Here is a 12670-nt window from a genome sequence, read left to right as displayed (position 1 = left end):
ACTTGGTTGGGTCGTGTTTCAGAAGACGCATGGCTCTAGGCCTTCACCTCTCCCGAGTCTGTACGGGAGTTGCAGCGATGAGACGACTGTAAATTCCAATTGGATATCACTAAATTGGGGAGAAAAAGGGGTCAAATTAAAATTTAAAAAGTAGGTTCAAACTATGTTTGTAAATAATTGCCATATGTGTTTCTACATGGATTGTTGTACAACTAACTTCCTTAACAGTAAGATAACACTAACACATGAAAGAAACATAGGAACATCGGAATAACATGCTAGGAATATTGAGGTATTATTTTGTGCACCCTGATACAAACACTATAAGAATGTCATCACAACTGAACAGATTTTGTGTTTTGGGAACATATCTCTTGTAATGTACCCACAGTGTTCCCACAACCTAATTAAATATTCTGGGATCCTTTAAAGAACTCAGAATGGCTCTTCTGTCAACATTCAATGGAGTGTGTTGTTCACCCTGATGCAAACATTATCTGAATGTCAGCATAACTGGACAGTTTTAGTATTTTGGGAACTCCACAATGTTCCCACAACCTAAAGAAATGTCTATGAACTTTTAAAGAACATTAAAAAAAATTCTGGGAACATTGTTGTAACGTCAGGTGAATGTTTTTGCCCCTAAAAGAAACATTGTGTAATCATCAGCACAACTGGACTGTTTTTGTGTTTTGTTCACATATTTTTTGTGATAACCCCACAATGTTCCCACCAGACTGTTCCCACAACCTTTTAAAACATTCTGGGAAACTTTACAGAACAGGCTAAATGTGATCATGGAACATTCTTGCAACATCAGGCAAATGTTTAATACAAACATTCAATAATCTCTTGACAAATCATCAGCACGACTGGACAGTTTTTGTGTTATGAGAACATTTTCCGCAACCTAACAAATGTTCTTGGAACTTTCTGGGAACAGAACCAACTTTGGTTTGCTGGGTTGTCATATTCTGACATGCTTAATCTCGCTCTCCCACCCTGATAAGTGTAAACATGTATGCCTAGCTTTCAGAATCACAACTATCACAGTTCAAGTTATTAGGTTAAGTGTATGTTTTATTTATAAAGACCAGCACAGATATTGTAATTTTAGGTAACACTTTACATTCAACCCTTACATTAGTGTGTCCTTAATACTGGGTCATTTTTACTCTGAATACAGTGCAACAAGCTCTTTAAGTATTATTGCACTGTACTTACAGCAGTGAAAAGTAAGTACTAGTTTAAAAGCAGTAAAAGTCTAGTGTCATTATGTGAGTGGTTCAGTGTCATTATGTGAGTGGTTCAGTGTCATTATATGAGTGGTTCAGTGTCATTATGTGAGCCAAAAAGATAATCAAGGACCTCAGCCACTCAAGCCACGGCCTGTTCACCCTACTACCATCCAGAAGGCGAGGTCAGTACAGGTGCATCAAAGCTGGGACCGAGAGACTGAAAAACAGCTTCTATCTCAAGGCCATCAGACTGTTAAAAGTTACGACTAGCCGGCTTCCGCCCAGTACCCTGTCCTGAACTTTAGTCGCTGTCACTAGCCGTTTACAACCCGGTTACTCAACCCTGCACCTTAGAGGCTGCTGCCTATGTACATAAACATCTAACACGGGCCACTTTAATAATGGAACGCTGGTCACTTTAATAATGGAACACTGGTCACTTTAATAATGGAACACTGGTCACTTTAATAATGGAACACGGGCCACTTTAATAATGGAACACTGGTCACTTTAATAATGGAACGCTGGTCACTTTAATAATGGAACGCTGGTCACTTTAATAATGGAACGCTGGTCACTTTAATAATGGAACACTGGTCACTTTAATAATGGAACGCTGGTCACTTTAATAATGGAACGCTGGTCACTTTAATAATGGAACGCGGGTCACTTTAATAATGGAACGCTGGTCACTTTAATAATGGAACGCTGGTCACTTTAAAAATGGAACGCTGGTCACTTTAATAATGGAACGCTGGTCACTTTAATAATGGAACACTGGTCACTTTAATAATGGAACACTGGTCACTTTAATAATGGAACACGGGTAACTTTAATAATGGAACACGGGTAACTTTAATAATGGAACACTGGTCACTTTAATAATGTTTACATAATGTTTTACCCACTTCATATGTATATACTGTATTCTAGTCAAGGCCATCCTATTAAACTATTGCTGTACATATACTATTCTGTCCTACATATTCTACAGATATACAATACACAACAATAGACACAAATCAAAACAAAAAAAAAGTAAATGAATGGAATTAAGAAATATAGAAAAGTTAGGATGAGCAATCTCGAGGTCAGTTCCGGAGTATATATATATATATATATATATATATATATATATATATATATATTTTAGATTTGTGTCTATTGTTGTGTATTGTTAAATACTACTGCACTGAGCTAGGAACACACGCATTTCACTACACACACATTATATGCTAAATATGTGTACGTGACTAATACAATTTGATTTGATCGGATTTATTTGGTGAATACAGGGCTGGGTTTGAGGCGGATTGAGAATGTTGTAGAGGAGTTTTAGCATGACATCACCCCAGGGTGCTGATTGAGAAATACTGTAGCAACAGGGTCTAACTTAAAAATAGCCTTATCTTCACCGACACACAGTCACTCATGCACCCATGCATGAATGTCCTTTGTGTTCGCAGTGGCCATGGCTCACTAAACCTGTATATGTGTCTGTATTAGTGTGAGTAGGATCACATTGTTGAAAGATGCATGTGTCAGAAAGTTTAGTTTATTGTTTGAAAAATTATGTTTGAAACAGAGTGAACCTAAACAGTGTGAACCTAAACAGCGTGAACCTAAACAGTGTGAACCTAAACAGTGTGAACCTAAACAACGTGAACCTAAACAGAGTGAACCTAAACAGAGTGAACCTAAACAGAGTGAACCTAAACAGAGTGAACCTAAACAGAGTGAACCTAAACAGTGTGAACCTAAACAACGTGAACCTAAACAGAGTGAACCTAAACAGTGTGAACCTAAACAACGTGAACCTAAACAGAGTGAACCTAAACAGTGTGAACCTAAACAACGTGAACCTAAACAGAGTGAACCTAAACAGTGTGAACCTAAACAACGTGAACCTAAACAGAGTGAACCTAAACAGTGTGAACCTAAACAACATGAACCTAAACAGAGTGAACCTAAACAACATGAACCTAAACAGTGTGAACCTAAACAACGTGAACCTAAACAGAGTGAACCTAAACAACGTGAACCTAAACAGTGTGAACCTAAACAACGTGAACCTAAACAGAGTGAACCTAAACAACGTGAACCTAAACAGTGTGAACCTAAACAACGTGAACCTAAACAGAGTGAACCTAAACAACGTGAACCTAAACAGTGTGAACCTAAACAACGTGAACCTAAACAGAGTGAACCTAAACAGTGTGAACCTAAACAACATGAACCTAAACAGAGTGAACCTAAACAACGTGAACCTAAACAGCGTGAACCTAAACAACATGAACCTAAACAGAGTGAACCTAAACAACGTGAACCTAAACAACATGAACCTAAACAGCGTGAACCTAAACAGCGTGAACCTAAACAGAGTGAACCTAAACAACATGAACCTAAACAGTGTGAACCTAAACAGTGTGAACCTAAACAGTGTGAACCTAAACAGCGTGAACCTAAACAGCGTGAACCTAAACAGCGTGAACCTAAACAACATGAACCTAAACAGCGTGAAATTGTTAAATGCTTCTCAATAGGAACATAATCACAGCATGAATGTGCTTGGAGTAAAAGTGTTCATTTTTGCTTCACAAATCACAACTCTCCGTGCAGTAGATAGTAATTACAGTAGACACTGCCTCCCTATGGCCAAAGATGCACACTACAAATGAGACAACAACATACATAAGCCTATGATCACCAGTGAATTATGTTCAAAACAAATAAGTGACCATAAAAGCTAGATATCAAGTCATCGGATGAAGGCCTTATAATGTATAAGAATTCATCTTACAATCCCCAAATCTCTCTCTCCTTCCCCTTTTACCCTCTCTTCCCCTTTGTTCTACCTCACACCAGATCTCTCTTTCTCCCACTCTCTATCCTCTCTCTACCTCCTCCCCCCAACTGTCCTCCTTCCTCAGCCTCCTCTCCACCAATCTCCTCATGAGCACAGCTGTCAGCACGCTACAGAACACCAGGGCAGGAAATGACACGGCTGCCACCAGTAGGCGGCACTCCCCATACTCCCTCGTCAGGGACGCCCGCCGGGACATGAAGTCCTCAAACACAGCTTCCTGTTGGGTCAGCGTGCAGAGGGAGAGCAGGAAGTGGAAGAGCTGGTGCCCGTGGCCGATTATGTCACAGTGCCCAGGAAAGAAACGCTCAGGCATGGGACAGGAGAAGAAGAACGCTGCCAGGAGGAACAGCAACACCTGTGTGTGACATCAGAGTGTCAGATTGTGCAGAAACCTCTCCCCAACCTCAATCTTCTCTATCTCTTTCTCCATCATTCTCCTTCTCTTTCTCCCTCTCGCTCACCTGTATTGCGTGTAGGGTCATAGCAGGGTCGTCTCCCCAGGTCCTGCTGACCAGTCTATGTGCCACAGGACTGCTGTCTAGCAGGTACGCCAGACCGGTTGGCACGACCTGGCACAGCTTACGATGGAGTGGGTATGGGTGGAGGTAACTGAGTTTGGCAAAGCAGCAGCAGGCACAGGACAACCAAGCCAGGAGAGCTGCTGCAGGGAGGAACACCTAACAGAGGAGAGGTTTGTTCGTAACTTTGTTCCTTTGTCCACTCATTCATTCACTCATTCACTCATTTCCCACCTCTCCTACTCGACTGCGTCTCCATGCGGGATCAGAGCTGTAGAAGTATAGAGCCAGGGCACAGCCATACTGGTACACAGCCACTCCCACATAGTCCAGGAAGAATAGGGCATAGTGGGCCAGCTCGGAGTGGGACTGGAGCAGGTGGGCTGTTGCGCTGCAGCACAAGTAGGTCAGAAGAGACAGGACGTAGTAGACCAGCGGTAGACAGGCCAGGTCCAGGTAAAGACCCAGCCCGTCTGGTCCATTCAGGGTCAGGCCCACGAGACCCTTAGGAAGGGTGATGAGGTTTAAATACAAGGTTTAAATCTGCAGTAATCGTGTGGCATTATTTTGGACACAAATACGCACACATACAAAATGAATCTAAATCTAACCCTAACACACACTGAATTACACAAAAAAGTATTGAAGTACCCCTCCACACATCACAGCAAACACAGAGAACCTCAGCGCAACGCAGACTCCGGCCAGCAAGTGGCTCCACACGTTGATTGTCTCATTGTGTATCTGGAAGAGGCTGAGGAAGTAGAAGCTCCAAGAATGGCCCACGGGCCGGTAGCCAGACAGGATGTAGGGCTCACGGAAGAGAAGGGGGACCTCAGTGTCTCTGACGGTGTGGGGAAGAGAAGACAGAGAGGAGAGGAAGGAGGAGAGGGAACTCATGGGTTTTAGGGAGAGGGAGACAGATATACTGGGCATGGTGGAATTGGGGACAGAGGGAATGAGGGGGTAAGGAGAATGGGGCACCTGTGAGGAGGTTTGAGGTGAGGTGAGGGTGTCTGTCTGTAGAGGGAAGGACGGTAACAGGTTGGTAGCAGGTTGGTAACTGTGTTGTCATACTGAGTTTGGTCGAATTTGATGAGATGCATGCTTTGCCCAAAAAATTGGATAACACAATAAGAGGTGTACATGATTGTACATTTACAGACAGAACTGTCATTGGACAAACATGTTACTAGACTTCTCATGCCTCTGGTGTATCCTCTGCCATGTAATGCTCCTCTTTCAAATCAACATCAACATCAACATGCTCCTGACTAATCTGGTTACATATGCTCACAGTGACCATCACAAAGACAAACCAGGAACTCAACCTTGTGAATAACAGTTAGCAGAAGACATACATGTAGATGTCTACTATAAACTAAACCAGAAAGCCCTGAAGAAATACGTTAAAAGTGGATGTAGGAGAAACAAACCTAATAAAACAGAACTTTGAATTCCCCCTTTTAACACGTATATAACAAGTATAGGCTGCTGTTCCACAGAGGTGAGAGAAGGAAAAAGGAACTAACCTGAAACTCTCCCTTTCTGGACTCTTCCACCTCTGACTACTGACTGCAACTTTATGTGGATCAACGTTTCACTCCCACCGATCCCAGACATCATTCCCTCATTATAGGGATCTATTTTGCTTGGCCATCTCTCTCTCTCTCTCTCACACACACAGACACACACACACAGACACAGACACACACACACACACACACACACACACACACACACACACACACACACACACACACACACACACACACACACACACACACACACACACACACACACACACACACACACACACACACACACACACACAGGGTAACAGACGGTATGTTCTACCTCATAGCTCTTAGTCAGCTTAATAAAACAACGAGTCTCCTTTTCTTAATGAATGTACGAATTTGTTTCCAATTATGCTTATTTTCCTCCCAAACACAAACTGCAGACCACGAGGATAATCAGTCATGAGACATTCTTTAAATTGTAGTGAGATTTCCCTAGTAACTTCTACTGCAGATTTTTCAATTCTGATGAATGGACTGGACATTCTATTCTACTTCAAAAAATAATATATTTCAAAAAGTTTAAGACAATTGGGTTTTAAAAATGTTTTTATTGCTCAAATAGAACATATGTCAATGGGGATCTTTTTCTTGAATTCTACTCAACTATTCACAGTCAATTCTTCTGCTTAGTGGGATTAACAAATGTTGGACCTCCCTAGTTACTTTAAATTAAAATACATTACATTTATATTGAATTAAATGAATAACCAAACAAAGTAGGGCCATAGATGTAGTGTACTGCAGGCTACATCAAGTAGTCCTTGCCCAGGCACAGGTGCACCCCACGGCCACAGACAGGAAGGAGGCGCTGTAGCACTTCCTGGTGGCTGAAGTGTAGAGTACCACGACCTGCTGGTAGATAGGTACAGAGTTCTGCCTGTAGCGCATGTACTGGCTGCTGTTGGTGGGGTAGACACAGTACATAGAGCTGCACTTGGCCTCCCACATGGTCTGAGGAATACGGTTCTCCACTGTAGTGCTTCTAGAGATTAAACAGAGAGCGAAGAAAATAAATCAACAACAAACATTTAAACCTACGGATAGTATTCACAGGCTTTACATAGAGCTTGTATTAAGATTGTAAGACAGTCACATAACTCAGATCGAGGTCAATTTTTTTGAAAATGATTTCTTTAGGTACAGTATCAAATACTGTAGTGTGTGTGTTAATGTAAATTTGCGATAGGTAGCCTAGCGGTTACGAGCATTGGTCCAGTAACTGAAAAGTCGCTGGTTCAAAACCCTGAGCCGACTAGGTGAATCTGTCAATTGTCCTTGAGCAAGACTATTAACCCTAATTGCTCCTGTAAGTCACTCTGGATAAGAGTGTCTACTATAGTATGTAAATGTAACTCACTTCCAGGTCCAGGGTGACAGAGAGCGTGTGTGAATGTTCCCATTTCCCTCGGATTCCTCTGTGGGAATCTTGTAGAAGTCTGAAGGGATGATCAGTGTTTCGTTACACCTCTCCTTTGTCACCTTCATTCCTTTCGCCATGGTCAGGCCCAGCAGCATAGACACACAGCACACAACCTGAGGATGGGAAGAGATGGAAATACAAGTAAATATGTTAGAAGTTATCTAACAAATGAACAGTGCTGAAACTTAAGCACAAAAACAGGCTAAACAAAAACCATTGGACAGAAACGGTTCTATTTTTTTTATTTTTTTAGATCAATTAAATGAATCAAATTGTCCAGATCGGGTGTGACTCTGCACTGTAATAATAAATACATTAGAGATGATGCAACCAAAGAGTTTTTCGTTTATGAGATAAATTAATTTGTACATCACAAGTACATAGCAAAGAAAGTATGGCAAATAAGTACATGTATGGTCATCCTTATTAGGCAGCTAGTAGCCTAGTGGTTAGTGTTGGCCCAAAAAGGTTGACCGAAAGGTTGCCATTTTGAATCCTTGAGCCGAGTAGGTGAAACATCTTTGGATGTGCCTTTGAATGAACCTTAAATGCTCTCGATAAGAGTTTCAAATATTACATACAATTTTCAGTATAACAAAAAAACATTAGTAGTAGCTTTATCACACTCTGACTGTCATACTCACCAGGTACTTCGACACGTTGCTGTTGAGCTCCATCTCTGATCTCTGTCTGTCTATCCGTCACGTTTTTATGTCCAACTTCTTTCTCCGGGTGTGAGGTATTTATCTGAATGCCTTGAGTGGAAAATCTGCACGTAATATGGAAAACGGATCAAAAATGAGATAATATCTCTGACCTGACCTGTTTGTAGACCATTTGAAACAAAGGGGGATTCTACAGATCTGAAATAGTTTGCCTTATCACTAAATCTACTTCCAGGCGCCTTCGGTGTGGAAACACCACGCAAAAAGGTGTTCAAGTTCACCCAAATTACAAAATTACATATGGGTTTCCTTACCCTGTAAGCAGTCAATAGACAGAGTATGACAGCAATTCATACTTAGGTTTAGTTTCCCTGCACTGTTTCGATATGGTAATTTTTTTTGCATTTGTGGCACAAATCCCGTTCAAGACCTAGTACAAATATCAGCATTAGTCACTTATACAATTGAAGTCAGAAGTTTACATGCACTTAGGTTGGAGTCATTAAAACTCATTTTTCAACCACTCCACAAATGTATTGTTAACAAACTATAGTTTTGGCAAGTCATTTAGGACATCTACTTTGGGCACAAGTAATTATTCCATCAATTGTTTACAGACAGATTATTTCACTTATAATTCACAGTCTCACAATTCAGAAGTCTACACTAAGTTAACTGTAAATTTAAACAGCTTGGAAAATTCCAGAAAATGATGTCATGGCTTTAGAAGCGTCTGATAATTGACATAATTTGAGTAAATTGGAGGACACATAAACTACTGCAGCATAAATACTGGAGGCTGAGACAGGAGGGGACAGGAGACACTGTGGCCCCATCCGATGATACCCCTGGACAGGGCCAAACAGGAAGGATATAACCCCACCCACTTTGCCAAAGCACAGCTTTGAAGAAAGAAAGAGGGGAACCGGCCAGGCAGAGACAGCAAGGGCGGTTCATTGCTCCAGAGCCTTTCCGTTCACCTTCACACTCCTGGGCCAGACTACACTCAATCATATGACCCACTGAAGAGATGAGTCTTCAGTAAAGACTTAAAGGTTGAGACCGAGTTTGCGTCTCTCACATGGGTAGGCAGACCATTCCATAAAAATGGAGCTCTATAGGAGAAAGCCCTGCCTCCAGCTGTTTGCTTAGAAATTCTAGGGACAATTAGGAGGCCTGCGTCTTGTGACCGTAGCGTATGTGTAGGTATGTATGGCAGGACCAAATCAAGCCCATGTAATGCTTTGTAGGTTAGCAGTAAAACCTTGAAATCAGCCCTTGCCTTGACAGGAAGCCAGTGTAGGGAGGCTAGCACTGGAGTAATATGATTAAATTCTTTGGTTCTAGTCAGGATTCTAGCAGCCGTATTTAGCACAAACTGAAAAGTGTATTTAGTGCTTTATCCAGGTAGCCGGAAAGTAGAACATTGCAGTAGTCTAACCTAGCAGTAACAAAAGCATGAATTCATTTTCCTGCATCATTTTTGGACAGAAAGTTTCAGATTTTTGCAATGTTACGTAGATGTAAAAAAAAGCTGTCCTTGAAACAGTCTTGATATGTTCGTCAAAAGAGAGATCAGGGTCCAGAGTAACGCCGAGGTCCTTTACAGTTTTATTTGAGACGACTATACAACCATTAAGATTAATTGTCAATTCAAAGAACAAGCATCTCTGTTTTGTCTGTTTAAAAGTAGAAAGTTTGCAGCCATCCACTTCCTTATGTCTGAAACACAGGCTTCTAGTGATGGCAATTTTGGGGCTTCACCATGTTTCATTGAAATGTACAGCTGTGTGTCATCCGCATAGCAGTGACAGTTAACATTATGTCTTTGAATGACATCTCCAAGAGGTAAAATACACTGCTCAAAAAAATAAAGGGAACACTAAAATAACACGTCCTAGATATGAATGAATTAAATATTCTTATTAAATACTTTTTTCTTTACATAGTTGAATGTGCTGACAACAAAATCACACAAATATTATCAATGGAAATCAAATTTATCAACCCATGGAGGTCTGGATTTGGAGTCACACTCAAAATTAAAGTGGAAAACCACACTACAGGCTGATCCAACTTTGATGTAATGTCCTTAAAACAAGTCAAAATGAGGCTCAGTAGTGTGTGTGGCCTCCACCTGCCTGTATGACCTCCCTACAATGCCTGGGCATGCTCCTGATGAGGTGCCGGATGGTCTCCTGAGGGATCTCCTCCCAGACCTGGACTAAAGCATCCGGCAACTTCTGGACAGTCTGTGGGGCAACTTGGCGTTTGTGGATGGAGCGAGACATGATGTCCCAGATGTGCTCAATTGGATTCAGGTCTGGGGAATGGGCGGGCCAGTCCATAGCATCAATTCCTTCCTCTTGCAGGAACTGCGGAAACACTCCAGCCACATGATGTCTAGCATTGTCTTGCATTAGGAGGAACCCAGGGCCAACCGCACCAGCATATGGTCTCACAAGGGGTCTGAGGATCTCATCTCGGTACCTAATGGCAGTCAGGCTACCTCTGGCGAGCACATGGAGGGCTGTGCGGTCCCCCAAAGAAATGCCACCCCACCCCACACCATGACTGACCCACCGCCAAACCGGTCATGCTGGAGGATGTTGCAGGCAGCAGAACGTGGACAGTTTTATTTCACAGAAGTGTGATTGACTTGGAGTTACATTGTGTTGTTTAACCCTTTATTCTTTGAGCAGTGTATATAGTGAAAACAATAGTGGTCCTAAAACGGAACCTTGAGGAACACCGAAATGTATGGTTGATTTGTCAGAGGACAAACCATTCACAGAGACAAACTGATATCTTTCCGACAGATAAGATCTAAACCAGGCCAGAACTTGTCCGTGTAAACCAATTTGGGTTTCCAATCTCTCCAAAAGAATGTGGTGATCGATGGTATCAAAAGCAGCACTACGGTCTAGGAGCACGAGGACAGATGCAGAGCCTCGGTCTGATGCCATTAAAAGGTCATTTACCACCTTCACAAGTGCAGTCTCAGTGCTATGATGGGGTCTAAAACCAGACTGAAGCATTTCGTATACATTGTTTGTCTTCAGGAAGGCAGTGAGTTGCTGCGCAACAGCCTTTTCTAAAAATGTTGAGAGGATTGGAAGATTCGATATAGGCCGATGTTTTTTTATATTTTCTGGGTCAAGGTTTAGCTTTTTCAAGAGAGGCTTTATTACTGCCACTTTTAGTGAGTGTAGTGAGTTTGGCACACATAGAGAGCCGTTTATTATGTTCAACATAGGAGGGCCAAGCACAGGAAGCAGCTCTTTCAGTAGTTTAGTTGGAATAGGGTCCAGTATGCAGCTTGAAGGTTTAGAATGCATGATTATTTTCATCAAAACACTTGAGTGTCTCTCTTGATCCTAGGCCCTGACAGAGTTGTACAGACTCAGGACAACTGAGCTTTGAAGGAATACCTAGATTTAAAGAGGAGTCTGTCTTTTGCTTTCTAATAATCATGATCTTTTCCTCAAAGAAGTTCATAAATTTATTACTGCTGAAGTGAAAGCCATCCTCACTTGTGGAATGCTGATTTTTAGTTAGCTTTGCGACAGTATCAAATAGAAATTTCGGATTGTTCTTATTTTCCTCAATTAAGTTGGAAAATTAGGACGATCGAGCAGCAGTAAGGGCTCTTCGATACTGCACGGTACTGTCTTTCCAAGCTAGTCGGAAGACTTCCAGTTTGGTGTGGCGCCATTTCCGTTCCAATTTTCTGGAAGCTTGCATCAGAGCTTGGGTATTTTCTGTATACCAGGGAGCTAGTTTCGTATGAGAAATGTTTTTAGGGGTGCAACTGCATCTAGGGTATTGCGCAAGATTAAATTGAGTTCCTCAGTTAGGTGGTTAACTGATTTTTGTCCTCTGATGTCCTTGGGTAGATGGAGGGAGTCTGGAAGGGCATCAAGGAATCTTTGTGTTGTCTGTGAATTTATAGCATGACTTTTGATGCTCCTTGGTTGGGGTCTGAGCAGATTATTTGTTTCAATTGCAAACGTAATAAAATGGTGGTCCGATAGTCCAGGATTATGAGGAAAAACATTAAGATCCACAACATTTATTCCATGGGACTAAACTAGGTCCAGAGTATGACTGTAACAGTGAGTAGGTCCAGAGACATGTTGGACAAAATCCACTGAGTCGATGATGGCTCCGAATGCCTTTTGGAGTGGGTCTGTGGACTTTTCCATGTGAATATTAAAGTCACCAAAATTAGAATATTATCTGCTATGACTACTAGGTCCGATAGGAATTCAGGGAACTCAATGAGGAACGCTGTATATGGCCCAGGAGACCTGTAAACAGTAGCTATAAAAAGTGATTGAGTAGGCGGCATAGATTTCATGACTAGAAGCTCAAAAGATG

At 41.8% G+C, this 12670-nt stretch overlaps 2 protein-coding genes across 2 annotated transcripts; both read right to left on the bottom strand.

Annotated features, from left to right (window-relative positions):
• Positions 1-2779: 2779 nt before the first annotated feature.
• LOC109893689 (membrane progestin receptor beta-like) lies at positions 2780-5824 on the bottom strand. Its single transcript, XM_031828218.1, has 4 exons — positions 5282-5824; positions 4857-5095; positions 4566-4781; positions 2780-4459 (listed from the first exon to the last, which is right to left on the bottom strand). Exons 1-4 carry the CDS (start codon positions 5556-5558, stop codon positions 4124-4126), a joined length of 1068 nt encoding a protein of 355 aa, XP_031684078.1. The 5' UTR covers positions 5559-5824; the 3' UTR covers positions 2780-4123.
• A 909-nt stretch (positions 5825-6733) lies between these two features.
• LOC109893898 (interleukin-17A) lies at positions 6734-8350 on the bottom strand. The gene is made up of 3 exons (XM_020487105.2): positions 8270-8350; positions 7563-7738; positions 6734-7187 (listed from the first exon to the last, which is right to left on the bottom strand). The coding sequence occupies exons 1-3, from the start codon at positions 8300-8302 to the stop codon at positions 6956-6958; spliced, it is 441 nt and encodes a 146-aa protein (XP_020342694.1). The 5' UTR covers positions 8303-8350; the 3' UTR covers positions 6734-6955.
• Between the last annotated feature and the right edge of the window lie 4320 nt (positions 8351-12670).

The sequence above is a fragment of the Oncorhynchus kisutch genome, linkage group LG7 (assembly GCF_002021735.2).
Source record: "Oncorhynchus kisutch isolate 150728-3 linkage group LG7, Okis_V2, whole genome shotgun sequence".
Classification (NCBI taxonomy): domain Eukaryota; kingdom Metazoa; phylum Chordata; class Actinopteri; order Salmoniformes; family Salmonidae; genus Oncorhynchus; species Oncorhynchus kisutch.
The sequence above is the reverse complement of the archived record's forward strand: the minus strand, read 5'-3'. Positions and strand labels throughout refer to the sequence as shown.